Here is a 21,645-nt window from a genome sequence, read left to right as displayed (position 1 = left end):
AACTGCACTCACAAGGCAGGCAAGGAAGAAGAGCTGAAGCAGTAAAGCACTCTAAGGCTGTGAGGAGCACATGCCCAGTAAATCTAAATACTACCACTTTATCTAGTATTTTCCCTCAAATTGAAAGGAGACACTCTAGGACCTTCTAGCTGTCTCTAGGGAGACAGCTCTAGGATCCAAGAGCTTTGATAATGATAATGCTTCCAGACTAGTGCACCCTGTGGCAGTACAGCCTAACAATTGTTCCTTTAAGGACTATAGCCACAGCTACTGAAGACCCAGAAAAGAAACCACCAAAGTGATTTCTTTGAATATTTGTTGACTATCTGACACATATTTTATCACTGGGAATTACTTTAAAGAAAAGATATTATCATTTGCTTTGCCACTAAAACTCAAGGATCATGATAACTTTCAATCTGACTTGTAATTAAATCTTTCCATAGGTGCTATCTAGCTATTAGAATTTAAGCCTCTTAAGAGCAAGGGCTGGCTCACTTTTCCAATATACTCAACACAGTGTTTTACCTACACTAAAATGCTAAATAATGTTTAAATTTTTTTTCATTCTTGCTGCTAGTCTACTCCATATTTTCTCAGTTTATTAAACTATGCTCAAAGCTACAAATTCCTGCCAACGATATTGCAGTAACTTTCAAATTGGCTTTCCTGCTTCTAGTATCTTGCATTTCCAATTCTTCCTACACATAACCAATTATCAAAGTGAATTTCCCCAGAGATCTATATCACTTCCCTTTCTCAAACATATTCAGTGACTCCCTTTTGCCTTAACCTGGCATTTAAAGCTCTCCACAAACTAGTTCCACCTATCTTTTTAGCATTATTTTATATCAATCTCTTTTACACATTATTCCAGTCAAATGAGTTTATAAGTTGTTATCTATATCCTTCCTATATCTTGGCATAAATGAAAGATTCCTTAGGACAAGATTCCCTTATTTTTCCTTTGCATGAGGTGCTTATTATTTGTTAAATCGAATAATATGGCTTCTGTTTCTCCCTATGATAGCTCTGCCCAAACAATCTACTCACTAAATTATTCCTTTAATTCCTGGATTCTATCACATAAAAAAATCTTAATATATATTGATAATTCTGTTATTTCCATTTTGGGAACCTTCTGAAAATAAATATACTTCTAAAAACACATTCCCTGTCACTTTTATGGCACTAAGTTTCAGTATTACTTAAGATATTATATTAGATGATTAAACTAGAGAGCTTTCTAGTTTACCCTTCTTACTACTCAAACTTGGTTCAGCTGAGATCCCAGATGACTGCTGGCTCTTGGATTTGTTTACTATGAATTTGGGACAATTCTTCCTTCTACAGCACATGTATTCTGCATGGCATCTAGCACATTGGACACACATGGTCATTTTTTGCTTTCTCCCTTTTTTTTCCAGAGTAAAACAATGTTTTGAGGTTAAGGAGAAAACAGATTTTTAGCAGAATCATTATGTTTTCTTAATGAGTCGTGATAATTGTTTCAGATTAATGAATGTGGAGAGGATGAACTTCAACTAGCATTAAGCTACTTACTTAGAGTCTATTATTAAACTTTCAGAGTGAGCATTTATACCTCAGAAATGAGCAATCACTACAAATAAGGGCCTAATTGGTCATTTCATTGATTTTCTAGACTTACAAAGTATTAATAATGCATTTAAAAGTATGTGTACTTGCCTCTTCCCTTCCCTCAACATTTATCAGCACATCACTCTGTTGCTCTAGAAACACTGTCTAAGCTCAGTAGAAGTGCAGTAAAATGCTCAAGGAATAAAGTCCTCACCAGAATGGAAGGCTGGTGACAGCAGGCTAAAAATAATAACCGGCATTTATATAGCCCATTAGAGTTTGCAAAATGCTTTACATCCAGTTATATAATTTGGATCTTACAACATCTCAGGATAGAGCTGGTGAAATCATGGCAAATACAAAATTCAAAGTGCAGCATTAGAAATTATTTAGAGGAGAGATTATTAGGGAGTGGAATGACCTTTCCATTATAGTAGATTAAGCAGGAGAAAGAACAGGTTGCCAATATGTGACTGCTTTATATAAGTTATTTGCTATTTGCTTCACTTAACAGAAGCAGAGAATAGGAAAATATATTGCTATGCTTGGAAGTACCAGCAGGCAGGTGATCAAATCTCAATAACAAAGGGAATATTCCTCTTCCTCCACATTAGAAAAGGAATAAAGAAGTATGTAAAGAATGGAGAAGCAGTAAAAAGTTAATTCCAGGTCTTTACCATTCTCTAAAGGCTGATTCTTCCATAAATTCTTTTTAATAAAATCCCTATCAACTCAAACCTTTTCTCTTGGCAAAAGCTAAAGCCTGATAAGCTCTTTTTTTTTTTATCATTGCAACTGGGAAAAGAGCAAAACAAGACCAAAGAAGAAAACAGGGTTATATCAAAACTTGTTGGCAGTGGTTTTAAAGAAAGCCCTCTAAGTAACTTTGTTATGGACCTGTAAAGTTTTTATTACATTACTTCAAAGGGAGCAGTTAAGTCAGTTTTTGTTGTATTTTAAGTCAATTCTGAACAAGAAATAGAGAATTCTTCATTCCCAGCTAAACAGCATAAAGGTAAAAATGAAAAAAATTATACTTTGGAGAGAGGTACATCATTCACAAACCATCCAGAAATATATTACTTACTAAATTTTTGTTCAAAATTCATAGTTAATGCTAATGAAACCGGAGAAGAATCTTATCTACATATTGTAGATTGCAAAATTTCAGATGCCTCTCTAGTGGAGCATTAAAAGATCTATGAAAGATTTCCTGCAAATATGGAGTATTTAAACCTACACTCAACCATCACCCATATATAAAATTGGAGTATTAAACTGTTGGGACTCTATAAGTAACTTCCAATAGTATCAGAAAGTTTCATAAATCATAACATATTCAATATCCTCATGCTACAAGTGTTGGTTCAATTCAAAAGGACAATAAAGGCAGGATTTCTCATATTAATAAAGTCTATAAAATTGGAACATTATGATTTTATGATATAAAAATTAGTATTTTTTTTGGATAAAAAAATGGGCACTTTCATTTCTAAAAATATCTTAAATCTTCATTAAAAAAGTTATAATGCAATAAAATATCCTATTATCATAGAAACCAAATGCAGGCTGGTATTCCACAAACAAGACAATAAATCAAAATATAGTTTGAGCCAAGGAAAAAATTCTTCTAGAACGGGGGATGGGTAGAAATCTTTCAGTAAATTTAATTGAAATGGTGTGCTTTCTGCATTGTCCTATTTCTTTGATACTCTCATTTTTAATACATAATAGACATATCCTTGAGAAGAGATTTTTCAGTGTCGAAAACTGCTCTTAGTATTGATTTTCTTTTAAGAGAAAATCATCAATTTTCAAAATAAGTATCTGAGGACCGATACTTTACACTCAAGAATTAACTGCCCAGAGTGTTTGTTTTTTTTCACTGTTTTTGTTCAGCTTAATCCAATTTTCAAAAAAAGCCTAAAAAAAAAGATGAGTCAAGACAACTGAACTTATTACACAGGCATGTTGTAATAAAGTTATGGCACTCCACCTGTAATGAACTGGAGACTCTCAGGAAGCAGAATTTTATAAGTCTTTAAAAGCTTAGCTACCAGATACAAAAAATTAAACAAAATTTATAGTAATATATAAATGAATAAGTTTACATGAACATCTTAGAAACTTAAATTACCACAAAATCTAACTTATCTCTGATAATAAAAAGGTATGATGTACTCAATCTATGAATACAAATTTATAAGCACTGAAAATTCTCTATGTAAATGAAAATAGCTGTCACATAGGAAAGTCTGTATTACTCATAGTATCTTTCATTCCCAAATCTGTCCATATTCAACACATTGCACTCTTTCCAAGTAAAATAAACGTAGCAATTATATAGTATTTCAAAGCCACTGAATAATTTAAAACTATGAAAATGACTATCCAGTAGAAATTACAGAGTTAAGTTATAGAAAGGCAAGCAAGTTGGTTAGAATGTTGGTTTAAAAGACACACACACACACACACACACACACACACACACACACACACACACACACCTCTTTACTGCTATATTCAGAGACTCTATTTTAATCCACTAAGATTAATGAGTAAAATGTTATATACAATAAAAAACAACAGACCAATTAAAACTAGGGAACACGTATGTTAAGTAATTTTACTTCAATGGTTAATCAAAGAAGTATTTCAAATATTTTGGGAATAACTATCAAGTACTATGCCTTAATTAAAAAACAAATAAACAATAAAACTTTACTTCTTTCTAATGCATGATATTCACTATTTCCTTTGCTACATTTACAGTTTTTATTTCGTAACTGTTTTACCATATCTCAGCCCAAAGTACTATGCAATATTCATCTATGTATACAAAATATACCTCATAATTAAGATAATTGCTGCCTCCAAATGTTGGTTTAAGTTTGTAATGAAAGTTTCCTAGACATTTGATGGTATGTTATTTAGAAAATGAGAGTTCTACAACTTAAAGAATGAGAGTTCTTTATGCCAGTGAAAAGTACGACTGAGGGCACAAGGGGTAGATAGAATTCTTGCTAGGACATTAGAACTTCTATTGACTACAGAACTGAATTGAAAAACTGATGTCACCACCCAGACATTTACTGAGCTAGTTGTGAATAAAGTATGATGTTAAAAACCAGCATTACTATGCTAAATAACCTGCTTACATCAATTTTTGTACTAGTACTGACCGTAGCACAACATCATAGCATGAAGCTACTAAATGTGTGCTTGTAATGTTGGAGAAACTGAGGCAAGAGAAACTAGAGAGTTTTTAATATTTTTTTGAAAGGGAGAAATTTACTGGGACTGAATGGATCCATGGTTTGGTCCCAGGGCTGAATGAGACTATCATCTCCAAGAATCCAGCATCCAGCCAGCACCCAGCCAGCATCCAGCAGCCCATGTGAGATCCTAATGGCATATTTGCACACAGTAGCTAAACAAAGGCAGGGGGGTGGAGGTCAGACTCTGGTGAGTGGGAATCTTCAACCGGGAACCATATATCTGGTTCCAACAGGTTGGGGGGGTAGGACCACAAATTCTAACAAACTGGGAGTTAAGAAAGTGTCTGACTATAGACACAAAGTCTGGAGTTCCCCTTTCTGAGTTGACACATTGACAATTTATAACCTTAGAGCAAATAGTCCTGAGTTATATCAGTCTTCATGAACTGGATGGGGGGGTTTGCAACTAAGGGTACTAAGGCAGAACAATTAAAGAAATTGAGTTAGGACCAATCAGGGAAACTGAGGCAGAACCAATTTGGGGAAACTGAGTCAGGACAATAAAAGAAAACTGGCACAATATGCTTAGTTCAGCAGATCACAACTCAAACTATTCCAACAATCTTGGAGACTTAGCAAAAAATATTGAAAAATGAAATCTTAAAATGTTTTATAATTTCCATGTGTATGTTTTTTAGTTAAGCTGATTTGCAATATTTTGGTGAAGACTCTAGAAACATTTATGAAATTTCTAAATTAGTTAATACCACAGGGAGGAAAAAACCAAAGTTGCAAAATCAATACATATTATTACCTTCATGGCATGTATTTCCTCAAGTAATCGTTGTATTCGTCTTTGATTTTTTGATAATATATCTTCAGTACCCCTGTAGAAAACACATTATTTTAATAAAATATTTATTTTAATAAAATAAGCCATCCATTACAGATATATATATATATTTACTAGCATATAGAAAATTCTGTTAAAAGTTTAAATAACAATAAATATCAAACATTAATGGAAAAACATAAAAGAAGATTAATTATTGGAATGACTACTGAAGAACATTTAAATACAATGATTAATTTAATCACTTGCAGAGGGCCTACTTTCTATGTTCACGTTCTCTAACTTTCTTAATGGAAGAATCCCCTATTAAATCTTCTTATAAAAATATGGACATTTAAAAAAAAAAAAGGAAAAAAAATACCTCTTCTATTTGTATTCTGAAAATGCTTTTAGTAAACTTCCTTAATTGGTAAATAAGGATTTCAAGTATATGTAATCTCTCCCATTTTTTTTGTTGAAATTTTTCCTTTTATATTTCTGAAATACTTGAAAAACAGTTTCCTTGTAGATAAAATGGGTATTACATTTGCATACTTCATCTCTTGGGAGTTCTTGTAAATAAAGTGCTCTGATATACCTTAAAAACTACAGAAAAATGAAATATCATTAGGCCATGCTTCTTATGGGAGAAAAAATACATAAAAATTGAAGGAAGATATGGAGAAGTAATAAAGAAAAAAAAAAGTAAGCCTAATGTGGGAGAAGTTACGTAAAACACCATGAATGTAATTTTTCCTAAAACTAGTGACAATGATAAAACTTTTTGGCAACAAAATGAAAAATAGCAAATCAAGTGAGATCCTACTTCTGCAAATTCTCTGAAAACAACATTTAATGCACACAGAATTGTTATTAAATGTTTTAAATTTGAAACAAATCTAATTTTTAAAAAATGAAACCACAGTCGATCTTCAACAGTCAAAACTTCAAGCATTCCCATGACTTTATTGGTAATCTATATTTTCACTTTCACTTTGACAATCTACCACATTTTTGGCTATGTGTAGTAAAAGCAGACTATCTAAGTATGATGAGGAGGCTTCAAATGTGGAAGTTGTAAGAGGCAAAACTAGGCTGCCTCCAGGGGCTCCTCTGAACTTAGCCTGAAGTCAAACGCTTCACTATTTTGGGAAAGAAGAAAAGAAGGATCATCCTGGGGTGTTTAGCAAGGAGGGGAAGGAAACTCTTCTTTGGAAGGTTTTGGTAAGCAATGGCTCTACCGCAGGTCTACTAGACCACTCTTTAAAAGGAGTTAAAGATGGGAGAACATGGAACAGACCATGCTGGGGTGCTGGCTGAGTGACAAAAATCCCAGCAACCTCTTTCTTGGTTTTCAGAGGGCAGCCAAGGTAGAGAGGTTTTTAGCATTATAATATACAATATAACACTCTTACACTTCCATTTGATACAGTGGAAGGTAAGATTCAAGTTAAAAAATGTTTTAAATTTAAGAATTTTATTTGCTTGCTTGTATTTATGGAGCTATATATTTCAAGTGAATGTTGTCTGAAGTCAATTTTTTAATTGGGATGTTAGCACAAAAGGTCACAAAATTCTAGGATTTACAAGTGAGAAAAATATTTTGCATGTTGCCAATTTTATTTTATGTACTGCATTTTGTGGGTTAGACTTATTTCATGGTTAGTATGTTGGACAAAGGACATATCAGAATTCATGGTTTGTTATAAAGAATTGTATGCAGAAAAGTGTATTTTCAGCAATCTATAGCAAAAGATAACCGTTTTTGGTAGTCATAGAAAGCTAATCCCCTATTTCCTATAAGTTCAATGTTCAGTCCTAATTTCCAAGAAATATTATCCCACAATAGTTGAAGATAATTATATTCAAAGCAAATCAGAATACCTGAACTTTAAAAAACTACAATATCAAAGTTACTTGTTATAAAAGGAAATAACTTTCAAGAAAAATTTACAAATCTTTAGCTAGGGGGGAAAAAAGGTTTTATTTCTTTTCCATAGGGGACATAGTATTTGTAGTCACTTAAAGGAAAATTTTAACTAGAAGAATTCACAAAGAAATTACTTATTTGATCTCAAACGCAAGAGAATAAGTTCACAAAACACACTTAGAGTAACAATTATTTTCCCTATAGAATTTAGCTGCTGAAATTCTTATCAACAGTCTACAGTCCCCCCCTCTCAAATAGTATAAACAATGGATAAACACAATTCTTGATTTGTGACTAGTTGGTACATAATTATTAATAAAATGACTAACTTTTTTGACTTCAGTTTGGCAAGATGCCTGGTAAGTCTACGAATAACCAAAACTCGAGTCCTCTTCACTTCTTTTCTCATCTTCACAACCTTTAGGAATGAAACCAAAATGGGAAACACTTAATTAAAAAACAAAAACACACTTACTTTAAGGATAAGTAAAATATGTGGTGTAACACATTTAAAAAACATATTTACTGAACTGACAGGATGATAAAATTAAGTTATTTCTATAAATATCAGCAGAGAATAAAAGGAACAGCCTAAAAATGTGTCAGGTTTGAGAATAAACAAGTTGCAAAAAAGTCAGAAAAAATTACAAATTAGTTATGTTTTTATGTTATTCTTACAGTAGGCTACTTTAGAATCTCAGAAATATCTTTTTCCTGATTTATTATCCTAAGTACAATGAAATTACAAGTAATTTTCTTTTAACAAAAACAAAACAAAAAACTTTCAATTCAGCTAGATGGCTGGAGGATAAAATAAGGTAACACTTATAAAGTGCTTTTCAAATTTTCAAGTGCTATATAAGTACTATTATTACTTCTATAATAAAATATCTCTGTGTTACCAAGTAAGAATACTGTTTGCATTTGCTCCCCCAAATCAAAGAATCATAGAATTTCAATGTTGGATAGGACTTGAGAAGCTACTGACGTAGTCTGATATCCAAACAAAAATCTTGTCTACAACATATTTCCCAAGAGTTCAGGAATGAGGTAATGAACCCCTGAACCAGGACAGAAAGAATCAGAGGATTCTGAAAGATGATATGAAGGTCAAATCAACATGCCCCAGCCGCATATTATACATGGGTAGCTAAAATCAACATGCCCCAGCCACATATTATACATGGGTAGCTGAATGAAGAGTAGTTGTTTTCAAGCCTGAGTGAATGGAGGGATGATGGTGCCTGTGAAATTAGAGAGGGAGAGCCATCTTTTTATGTGAGATGGGTAGAGAAAAAGATACTGGTAGAAGTGGCAAAAAGCATCTGTGAAATAAGTTAGAGGAAAGAAGAGGGACTAAGTACTCAATGAAGAACCTCGATTTATTCAGTAAAATACAGAGTGAAATTCTCAGTGGGCAAGGTGGGAGAGAGGGGAACCATGGTGGATTTGATATGAAAAAATATGGAAACGCTGATGTGGAGAGTGGGACAGTGAGTTTGTTAGGAAGGTACAAATTAAAAGTCCTCTAACTGTGAAAAATGAACAAGGTTAAGTAAAATAAATTTGTATCAATAAGGGTCAGTATGTGTCAAACGACAATGTAAATAACAAAACTGGCAACAACAACCTCAAAACAACCAGGACAAGGGAGAATCTTTCAATTGGAGAAAAAAAACTTTTAATTTCTATCTCCAAAAAAGGTCTGATATCTAGGAACCACAGAGTTAAGAGATGAGAGTTAAGGCCAAAAGTAATTCCCCTAATTAATAACTGGCAAAAAGATATTAACAAACACTTCTCATAAGTTAACTGCAAGGTACGGGCAGCTATATGAAAGATTGCTCCAAATTACCAATAATAAGAAAAATGCACATCTAAACCATCACAAGGTTCCAATTTATAGCCAGAAAATGTTGAGAACAGTCAGTTCTGGAAAGACAATAGAACGATAGGCACAGTGACACATTAATGGTGGAGTAATGAAGCTTAACATTCTAGACATCTCGAATTGTGCTAAGAAAATGACTAAAATAAAAACACCTCATAGTTGGTGAAAGATGAAAAAACTGAGGAAATAAAAGTTAGTTGGTGAAAGATGAAACAACTGAGGAAATAAAAGTTAATCTTTTGAATACTTTGATCTTTTAAGCAATGCCCACTTATCTAACAAATTGGGATTAGGTCCCTTCCTCAGTCTAGGGCTGGTCTCTAAATAGAGGGGGAGATATTAAAATATCTAAAACAATGATTTCTAATTGGAGGAAAAGTTAGAGACTTTACATATTGGGAGGGGGAGAGTGAACAAATTCCCTAAAATAAGGAAAAGAAGTGTTTGACTTCTCCCAACTGTAAACAAAGAAACAAGAAAACAATATCTGATTGATTAGTACAAAGCCAGTTTTCAGATAAGATATATGAGTTAGTTGACATGTACAATTGTGAGAAAGCTCCTTGAATTTATCCTTAACATAACTAAGTTTCAGATCGGAATAACCCAGGTTCTTAGTAAAGGGTTTCTAAGTATCAGGCAGTCTAGTTTCCCAAAACTAGATCTAGATTCAAACAATACAATAAGGTTTTTTCCACAATTCCTACAATGGAATAAATTTTTCTCACTTGATGGAATTTGGACTAGATCCATAATTAAAGAGACTCCATAATGGAATCACAAGATGGAGAAAATGTGGGTCACTCACAGTTAACCACTTGCTGTCCTAATTCCCTCAATTCATTGATCCAGAGAGTCCTCTATTGGTAGTGTAGGTAGTGCAGGGAACTGCACTATTATCAAAGGCAGAAAGAAAGATACTATATACAACAACATATTTATAAGAACTGCTAAACAAATTGTGGCATATGAATATAATGAAATATTACTGTGACATAATAAAGAATGGCCATGAAGAACTGGAAAGATCTAAATTAACAGATGCAAAATGAAGTAAACAGCAAAGCACCATAAATGGTGTGTGTGTGTGTGTGTGTGTGTGTGTAAGTAAAACAATGTAAACAGAAAGAAAAAAATCTTAATTCACAAGATAAACAATGTTTAGTTATACTGGCCAAGTTTGTAACCAAATAAGCAATGGGAAAATGAGCCTCCATCCCTTCTTAGCAGAGGTAAAGGCATATAGATTTTGAATACTGTATATGCTATTTGTCAGATACATTTAGTTTTCTGAACTATCATTCTTCCTATTTTTCTGTTGTGGCTATGTGTGACAAATGGTTCATTATGAAATGAAAGGGGTGAATATATTCAGAAATAAAGTTGATATAAAAAGAAAAGTTATCAATAGAAATTTCAAGATGTGAAAAGAAATTAATGATTAGCTATTTTAAAATGGTATCTTATCCTCTGTTTTCTTATATAGTGATTAACAATTAAGAGAGAATATGTGGAAAGTCTCCACATATAAGAGTCTCTCATATGTGGAACAATGAGCATAAGCTTTCAGAAAAAATGAAGTCTCTTCAGACTATATTCAAAAGCTGCAACAATCAACTTAGAGATTAATTTTAACTGAAAAAGTGAAGATATGGCAAGTTCATGTCTCAGTGATGTCCATTAGTAGTGATCATTTTTTTTTTTTTTTTACACAGAAAGAAACCGTATAGGACAGCATTACCATCCCTTCCAGGGAATAGAACATCGGTTGGACAAATAGAGCTATTTTCCTTTGATAATTCCTTCCACTCTCCACTCCCCTCAAAAAACAACAACAACAACAAAAAACTATTGTAAGGACATGTTCTCTCAAATAACTAGTCTATTTTATAGACTAAGTCAAAATAAATTTTAGTGACTCACTATAGTTTTATAGCAAAACTTTTTCTTTTAGTAAAAAAAGTTATCAAAATATCCTCTAATAAAAGAGGGCATAAATATTCTGTGTTTAAATAATCTTTTCTAAATAATAAATAATAACTAACATTTACACAGAATTTTATTATGTACCAGGCCCTGTGCAAGGCACTTATAATTATTATTTCTTTTGATCTTCACAACAACCAGGGGAAGTAGATATTATTATGCCCATTTTATAGATGAAGAAATGGAGGCAAATGGGTTAAGTGCCCAAAGTCATACAGCTAGGAAGTATTGAGGCAGTATATGAACTTGGTCTTCCTGACTCCAGACCTAGAACTCTGTCGATTGCACTGCCTTGCTGTCCCCCAAATTGATCCTTTGGAATTCTGTTTTAAACACTCAAGTGTTGATGTAATCATATCTGCTAAAAAGCAATCTGTATTAACTTTAAATTCAAAGTAAAAGTAAATAGTTTATTTCACAGGAAACTTTATAATCCCAGTAGACTTTTTTTTAAAGGCAAAAAACATGAATAATACATTAATTTAATACCAAGTGAACATCATTACTGAAACACATAAGCAAATGTTGTATTTTCACTTTTTGATTATGCAGATTCAATAATCTAATGGGAAAGCAATATAATTAAATGGGAAGAGTACCAGCTCTGAAGTCATCAAATATCTGGGCATTCATATTTCTGCTATTTCTTGCCTTATTAGATGTGGCAACTCACTTAACTTCTTTGGGCCTCAGTTTCCTCATCTATTTAAAAAAAAAAGAGGAGGATGGGGGAGAAAGAAGAGATAGATGACACCTTAGGTATCTTCCAACTCAATTTATGATTCTATGATTTATGTATCACTTGGCAAATACTGCTGCTTTGCCAAACTAAACATAATATGTATTGTTAATTAATAAAGTAGTCTACAGTAACATTCTAATTATGGGAAAGAATTAAAAAGTATTACATTGTGTCATTACTGAATAAAGGAAAGCTTCATGATCTATTTTGTTGCATGTTAAAGGCAAGAATTCTTTCTTAGTTTGTAACTATTTTAATGATTATATTTCAGTGATGGGAACAAACTAGAAAAAAAACTTTCCCCTTTGGAAGTACACATATATCACAACTACACTCTAGACACCTCAAATATTTTTTGAAACTTATAATACAATATAAACTTGCCGTATTGATACTGTCACTTATCTGCCAATCCTGATGATCTTTCTTTAATCTTTATTATTCTTTATCTACTTTAACATAACTGACTACCCATTTTTACCAGGTATTTTTTCTTTTCCAGGTTTTCAAGACAATGTCATCTCCTGGCTCTTCTTCTTCCGTCTGATGGTTCCTTCTTAGTCTCTTTTGCTGACTTATTATTAGTATTGTGTTTCCCAAAGAATGCTTGTCCAGGACGCTATTTTCTTTTCTCTTTCTTGGTAAGTGCATCAGTGCCTAGTTCCAGTCTCTCCTTTGTGTTTCAGACCCTATTTTACCCTTTATCTATTGAATAATTTCAAAGTGGATGTCCTTGATTCATTTCACATTTTATATATTCAAAACTGATGTGGTGCAGAAACCCCAATAAAAGCAGAGACCCCAATACTTTTCAAGAAATCTTGGAGCTGCTTTAATTAGCATTTCTCTAATTGATAATAATTTAGAGCTATTTTTCACATGATGATAGATAGTAGCTTTCAATTTTTTCTCCTGAAAACATATTTTTAAGCATTTATCAACCAGGGGATGACTTGCATTCTTGTACACTTGACTCAATTATTTATATATTTGATAAATGAAGCCTTTCTCAGATAAAATTACTAGAAAATATTTTCCCCAATTTCCTGATCCCCTCCTAATTTTAATTGTATGGGTTTATGCAAAATCTTTTTAATTTGAAGTAATCAAAATTATCCATTTTGGATTTCATAATGCTTTCTCTCGTTTGCTCATAAATTCTTCCCTTATCCAAAGGCCTGGCAGATAAAATATCCCATGTTTCCCTAATTTGTTTATGTTATTATCTTTTATGTCCAAATGACGTATGTAATTTGACTTCATTTTGGTATACAATGTGAAATACTAGTTTTGAACTAGTTTCTGCCAAACAGCTTTCTAGTTTTCCTGGAAACTTTTGTCAAATAGTGATTTCTTGTCCAAAAAGCTTGAGTGTGTCAAATAATGGATTACTATGATCATTTATTACTGTGTACTTAATCTATTCCACTGATATACCAGTTTATTTCTTAGCCAATACCAAATGGTTTTAATGATTATTGCTTTATAAACAGAAATCTGGTATGGTTAATGTGCCTTCTGTCACCTTTTTTCCCGCTGACTCCCTTGATAGTTTTAACTTTATGTTCTTCCAGATGAATTTTATCATTTTTTTCATGTTTTATAACTTTTTGGAAATTTGATTGCTATGGCATTGAATTGAAACCAAACACACGAGCAATTAATGTTTTCCCAATTATTTAGAGCTTGCTTTATTTGTGTGAAGTGTTTGTGTGAAGTTGTGTTCTTGGGTTTATCTAGGCAGACAGAACTTCCAAAAACTTTATTTTGTCTACAGTTATTTTAAATAGAATTTTCTTTTCTTTCTTTTCCTACTGCATTTTGTTGGCAATATACAGAAAAGATAATAATTTCTTGGGTTTATTTTATATCCTACAATTCTGAAGAAGTTAATTATTTCAATTAGTTTTTCAGTGGTTCTTGAGGATTACCTAAGTAGACCGTCATATCATTTGCAAGAAGATAGTTTTTTTTTTTTTTTTTTTTTTTTCCTGGACCAATCTAATTACTTGAATCCTTTTTTTTTTTTTAATTGTTATAGAATTTGGAACTATGCCCAAAGGGCATATCAAACTGTACATATCATTTGACCCAGCAGTGTCTCTACTGGGTCTATATTTCAAAGAGATCATAAAGGAGGAAAAAGGCCCCTGATGTGCAAAAATGTGTGTAGCAGCCATTTTTGTAGTGGGAAGGAACTGGAAACTGAGTGGATGCCCATCAGTTGGAGAATGGCAAATAAGTTACAGTATATGAATGTTACAGTATATTCTTGTTTTATAAGAAAAGATCAGCAGGATGATTTTAGAGAGGCCTGGAGAGACATGAACTAATGCTAAATGAAATGAGCAGAACCAGGAGAACACCGTACACAGCAACAACAAGACTAAGTGATGATCAATTCTGAAGGACTTAGCTCTTTTCAAGAATGAGGTGATTCAGGTCAATTCCAATAGACTTGTGATGCCTTCTGTACCCAGAAAGAGCACTGTAGGGATTGAGTGTGGATCACAACAAAGTTTTTTTTACCTTTTTTGTTGTTGTTTGCTTTTTTTCTTTCCTTTTTGATCTGATTTTTTTTGTGCAGTATGAGAAATGTGGAAATATGTAGAGAAGAATTGAACATGTTAAATATATATATATGGAGAGAGAGAGAGAAAGAGGAGAGTACTTGCTGTCTAGGGCAGGAGATGGGGGAGATAGAGAGGGAGAACAATTTGGAATACAAGGTTGTGCAAGGATAAATAGTAAAAACTACCTTTTGCATATATCTTGAAAATAAAAAGCTAAAAAAAAAAAAGTCATCATTTTAAAATTCAGTCTCAGAAGTTGAATTAACTTTTTGCTCAATGGGGGTCAGACCCCATCCACAATCTTATACAGAATATAATCTTAAGGTATGAAAATCTATAATGCTCTACTCAGGTTTGAGGGGGGATAAATTCTTTGATTAGATTGATTAGATTCTTTGATTAGAGGCTAATTTAGAAGTAAATGATATAATCAACATTCACTAAAATAGTCCTATATAGTATTCATTTTCTTCTATTATTGTTAAACAGGTTGTATTGCCACCCCCTAAAATACCCACTCTTCCAAGGGCTTATAAGCCTTGAGCCTAAGCCAGAAGGATCTTTGACATTTGAGAATTTTACAGACCTTTTTTTAAAAAAAAATTAAAATGCATTATTAATAAAATAATTAATTACTCAGAAATTATGTTTCTCAAACATTTTAAAGCCATAGGACACTGTTCCAAGTTTCAGGACTTCCTTGCTGCTATTTTCAGAGATACCTCTCTAATGAGAGGTATGATTACTGCTTTGGTCTTTACACAGGAAAGATTCATGTTCCCATATAACCACTTCTCCTGGTCTTGGGATTGGGACCAACTTCCTCATTTTCCTGCAACTGCTACTATGGATTGAAAGCTCCCAAAGCTATTGCTACAGCCAATACAGCTACCAGTATCACATAGACTCTGCTGCCTGTAATGTGCTCCTGGTGCCCACACCAAAGTGACTAGACAAACCATTCCTGCCAACCTTCTGAATTATCTTGGAATTCAGACTAGGGTCCCTACTCCCCCCAAAACACACCTGACCTCTGCTTCATAATTGCAACCTGGGTCCTTTTCTATGGCAGTCTTTTTGGCCCTGGGACTGTGACCAGGAACTGCATATGGTCAATGCAATAGGGTTCTGAAGCCAGCACCAACAAAAGATCCCATGCAATCTCCCTTCAATCAGCTGTCTGACACCTTTTCTCCTCTTTGGCAGTCTGAGAGCTCTGGAAAATTGCAGCTATCACAATGCAAACATTCTACATCCCTAAAGTGTGATACCTGACTGCTGTGCCTCTGGGATCCACAACCATCCCACCTTGGTGAAACAGATCCACCTTAACTTCCTATGCAAAATTATCTTTGTATTTACAGTTCCTAGTTCACAGCAGCATATTAATAAAAGTTGGCTGACTAACTTAAGTTTTGATGAAGAATAAAAATTAAAACAACTGAGATTAATCTTAATATTTTTATTTGTGATAAATGTGCTATATTAAAAAGGACTCGAATAAAGTAAAAAGTCTACACCAATATACAATCGTTTTAGTCATATTTAAAATAACACTATCAGTAGCATCATTTTCTACTGTGAAAAAGTTTGTGTTTTTGTTCAGAATATAATAACATTTCTTATTTAGTGTATTATTACACTTAAGTAATAAAACAGTAAAATTTAAAAACAGGTCTAAATTCAACTGAGGATTCAAAGTAGCTTACAATTTGCTGAATTATTTGAACAAAGAAAGGAAGAAATAAAGCTCTATACAAAGTTTAAAAAAAATCAGTATAGTGGAAAATAACTTTTTTTAAGCACTGACAATACTGCAGTTTTTTTTTTTTAAATAAGGTTTGATTTAGGATATGGTTTCTTCATTACAATATACCACCAAAACTACAAACCAGATGTTTTATTTATGGGAGCATTTGACTAGTACACAGGGCCTATTACCACATTTACACATGAAATATTTTGAGTTAGGAATAAGTCACTTTACGGGTTTAAATAAACAACAGTAGTAGATATTATGTCAATAAGAAAAAAAAAACTATGGCAGTCACCTATATATTTTATATTTTTGATTTGTTTTTGTATTTTTCTGTAAGAAAGCTTTGTGGACATCTCATGATTTGCATTTCATACAGCACAAATGATGATGTGGCAACTTTAGAAACTTTAAAAGTACTGGAAAGGTTCCTAGAAATATTTCTTCTCAGAATTATGCCTTGCAACACATAATCTGGAATTTTATATGTTTTTAAAGAATTCTTACTAGAACATTTACATGATCGGTAGGGGAATATGAATATTTTCAATATTTGAGTAATTTTAGACAGAAATAATACTGAATTATTCTTCTCAGAAACTATCATGTTGCACAAGATTTAATACAAAAGTGAAATTTATATATCATTTTCCAGACCCCAAAATAATAATTTTCAAATGATACAGGTCAAAAAGTAAATGTTCATCTATATAACATTCCACATATTTAAACCATATCTTAACAGTAAAAGAACAAAGAAAAACTCAAGCTGCACATTCATAATGGAAAGATAGCAATGACATTAAAATATATATATATTTTAGTGTACTCCACCATAGTCTAGAAGGTATTGGCCCTCCCCTGTCATTAATACTCTCTGGCTTCCTTCAAAGCACAACATTTTACAACTCTCCCCTGATTCCTTCCACCTACTACAGGAGAAAAAGTATGACTTTTATTGGTCTCTTTCATAAAAAAGAGGTTCTCATGAAGAACAGAGTTTTAAAACTTTTGGATCTCAAAAACCTCTTTCCCCTTTTAAAAACTGAGAATCTCTCAAAGAACTTATTTATATAGGTTATACTATCCAGATTTACCACATTAGAAATTAAAATATATTAACATTATTAAGAAAATAGTTATGATCTCAAGGACTCTGTGCAAAGGTCTTGGAAACCCACAGGGGTCCCAGAACCATAATTTAAGAACTACTGCTATAAAAAGATAATATTTGGTTTCTCTTTCTTCTCTTGACAGAGAAAGATGAAATATAGATAGAAAATGAATTGTTTTCAAAGAGAATTACATAAATATGAGCAATTTCCTAATTTTAAATGGAAGACAATTGAAATGTTTGAGAAAAAAGTTAGGAAAAAGCTTTGGAAAAACTTACTTTTCTAAAAAGGATTAATATAACCTAGTACCTTAAAAATGTGCAATCCTGCTTATGTTAACAGAGTTATTATGAAGATACATAAAAAGGAAAGAAATGTATTGCTCATTTGGGATATTAAAAATTGAAAGGGATTTTAGAGATCATCTATCTGGCCTACTACCTACCTGGGCTACATAAATAACCTCTACTGAAACAGATTCACTTTAAACAAACACATTAATGAAAAACTATCACCCATTAAGAGAAATCAAAATCAATTTCATACAGTTACACTTGTTAGGATGTTCTAATACTCAAAGATCATTTTCTCATCAATATGAAATCCCTTCCAAGATTTTCCCTCATATTGAACAAAAACTTGGATCCTTATTAGTTCTCTTTAAAGACTAATTATTAAAAAAGTTGTAAATGTCTCTCTTACAAGATGACTTTTCAATTTACTGTGAAAATGTCTCTTCCTTAGTATTCTCCCAACAGTAGACATCTTCAGTTCTTTAACTGTTTGTTCTTCAATTATCATGCTGGCTTGCCTTTCCTTGGCAAACTCTCTCCTAAGATGTATTCCAAGTTGAATATAGTCCTCTAACTGAGTTTTGACAAAGACTGAACCAACTACACTTGTTTCAACAATTCCCTAATTTTGAATATTAACATTGAACAAAGGCTAGCAAAGATCAGTAATGCAATGGAAAGGGCACTGCATTTATAATCAGAGAATCTGTTTCAAATAAAAGTTCTGCCACTTAATGGGTAGGTTATTAATTCTTTGGACCTCAGTTTTCTCATTAGTTAAATGAAATGCTTAGCCAGATTAGATGATCTCCAAGGTTTATCTTAGCTCTAAATCTACAATTCTATGAACATTTTTTTTTTTGCTACTACATCACAAGGTTAACTAAAAGTAAATTTGCAATTTAATAAAATCTAGAGATTTCACAAATATGAAATGTCATTTAACTATACTTACCAAGTCTTTCCCCCTTTGATTACTTTTACCTAAATATTTCCCTATATTAAGTCCAATTTTAGTGAATTCAACCTATTGTTTTGGCCTAAGACTTTTTTGGACCCCAGTCTTTATTTGAATAGAGTATAGAATAACAGCTTAAAAAAATAGAATGATAAAATATGGTATAAAATATATTAATTTTATAAGGAATAACTGTAATAAGATACCTTTTTAACATTACATACTATGATTGTTATTAATATACAGAATACAAAGTCCTGTAAAGTGGCCCATAAAGTGAAAATTTGTTTATAAAATGCTATTTTCCAATGTACTTTCATTCTGTAAATGAAAATAAGAGAACTGTATTTTATTTGCTAAGTGTATTGTGACTGATTTGTTTTCTTCAATCACATTTTTGCCCAAATCTTTGTGCTTTATTGATGATTATTTCATTATAGAAAAGTCACAATATCTGAAATCAAAAGGTCTGGGTTCTAATACCAGGTCTTCCACTTAATAGCTGGTGAACTATGAATGGATCATTTAGTTTTCTAATGTCAGTTTTCTTTTCTGAGGAAGAGGTATTAGGTCTCTAATGTTTCTTTTAGTTTTAAATATCTTTTAGTTTAGACTCAGTTTTTGAGTCTCTTTTTAACAGAACTATAATTCTGAAGAGATCTAACCATTTACCCAGCAGTGTTCCAGAGCCTACGAATAAAATATTTACTTATGGTAAATCAGGGTATCCTGTACTTCCTAAATGTAACCACGAAACACTTCACCCATCTGGAATTTAGCTCTCTGGCAACTTTACCAATATAGAACAAAATGGAGAACCAGAAAGCTTACGGAAAAAAAAGACAATTCAAAAGATGTAACAACAAAAATATGTTCTAATCTTAGAATCATCCATTTACTTTCACATTTCACCAGTTCTAACAATTTTGCTCTTTTGGTTTTCAGGATGACCAGACAGCAAACTATAAACAGCAAAATAGAAAGATTTGCTAAATTTATGGACAGCTTTACAGAATTGTATATATTCTGCATATTGACAAAAATTATATAAAATGGCAACATGGAAAGCTGAAAACTGATAGCAGAAATGAAAAGAGAAAAATTATGAAAATATAAGAACCAAAATAAAAACTAACCATTTTGGAACACTGTATAGCCACAAATAATTGTATGGCTGAGAGTCATTGAAAAAAAAGTTAAATTATGTTTAGCATATATTCTATTGAATATAGGAAAGTTGTAATGCATTTTAGAAAGATTTCTATCCAAAACAATTAGAAATGCAAATGTTTTAGTCCATTGGGGTAAGTAATAGAATGAAAAATTATCCTACTCCTATTAACCACAAAAAAAAACCCCAAAAACAAAAACAAAAAAACCCCCATATATCTCATTCCTAGAAGATTTTAGTTAACCTAGAATTTATTGCATCTGAAAATCTAGCTTAATGGAAATTCAAAATTTTTATTCCTCATTTTAATCCTATACCTTAAGAAGCCTAAACACTAAATCTTCTCAAATTTGATGAAAATGAATAGATGTGCCCTTTGCTCATGTGCCTAAGGCATCGAATTTTTGATACAAGGGACATCATTCATTAGGTTACCACCTCCTTAAAGATTTCAATTTCCCCAGTACCTGGAGTATTCTCTCCTCTCAAATTCTCCCTAAAAGAATTCCCTCCTTGAAGTCAGAAAACATTTTGGTTTTTTGGTCTTTGTTTCCCAGATAATGGCCTTCCATTTATAATAAGGTGTTAACTGAATTAAATAGAAAAGTGTAAAGGAAAGACTAGAAATCTCAAAATACTTCCCTTCTCCCAGATAAAAAGGGACTGGTCTGTTCTGAGTAAAAATCCATGAATGAAAACTGAAAATAACTGAGAACATCACCATATACTTATGTTTAAAACTAATTTCTGTTGTATTTAAAATTATTAAAGGAAAAAAAGTAAATCCTTATTAAAATGTAGATAAATTACTAAAATGTAGATAGTATCTTGGCTAAAACTAGACTTACTCAATACTCATAAAGAATAAATGTCTTTAGGAAGAAGTAACACAGAAGTCTACATTCAAGGGAAAAAGCTCTCCTATTTGGAATAGTTTTTTAGGCTTAACAAAAGATGCAGAAGAAAAAGAGCAGAAAAGAATAGAGGGAATTTTGTGCTATGTAAAAGAAATCCCAAATTAACTATGTCTGAAGATGAATTAACATTCAGTGTTAATGAATTAACATTGCCAAAGTCATACCTAGAATACATTACTTGAAGGTATTTATTTACATGCCTAAAAGAGGAAAATAGAGTGAAACCCAATTTTTGGTAGCTGACATGCCCTAAAGATCAAAACAAAATCAGTTAATCAGTATACAATTTATTAAGTGCCTACCATAGGTCAGGCACTACACCAAACTGGTGATACAAAGAATATTGAAACAGTCCCTCCTCTCAGAGTTTACAGTCTTAACAGGGGACAGTTACATATAAACAATTAGAGAAACGACATTAGAATTAAGGGAGATTGAAAAAGATTTCTTTAAAAAAAGTGATAATTTAGCTGGGATTTAAAGAATCATTGGAAATTAGGAGGCTGGAAAGAGGGAGAAAGTACTAGGAATGGGTATTAAGTGAAAATGACTGCAATTAGGAGATGGAGTGTTTGCTGCAAGGAAAAGTAAGGAAGCCAGTGTCACTACATCACAGAACACATAGAAGGAAAAAGTAGAATGGAATGGTAGGAAGGGGCTAGGT

The 21,645-nt window shown here is 32.3% G+C and overlaps 1 protein-coding gene across 2 annotated transcripts in view; it reads right to left on the bottom strand.

The window, feature by feature from the left end:
* Positions 1 to 21,645, bottom strand: part of SRFBP1 (serum response factor binding protein 1) — a 95,987-nt gene that overhangs the window by 52,892 nt on the left and 21,450 nt on the right. Inside the window, exons 2-3 of one of the 2 annotated variants that reach the window (XM_003761263.3) lie at positions 7,909 to 7,997; positions 5,632 to 5,704 (exon numbers count right to left, since the gene is read on the bottom strand). In XM_003761263.3, the coding sequence (XP_003761311.1) occupies positions 5,632 to 5,704; positions 7,909 to 7,997 (162 nt within the window). The remainder of the gene's footprint in view (positions 1 to 5,631; positions 5,705 to 7,908; positions 7,998 to 21,645) is intronic. The other variant, XM_012542610.3, reaches the window with a different exon arrangement.

The sequence above is a fragment of the Sarcophilus harrisii genome, chromosome 1, assembly GCF_902635505.1.
Source record: "Sarcophilus harrisii chromosome 1, mSarHar1.11, whole genome shotgun sequence".
NCBI lineage: Eukaryota > Metazoa > Chordata > Mammalia > Dasyuromorphia > Dasyuridae > Sarcophilus > Sarcophilus harrisii.
This window is presented reverse-complemented; position numbering and strand designations above follow the sequence as displayed.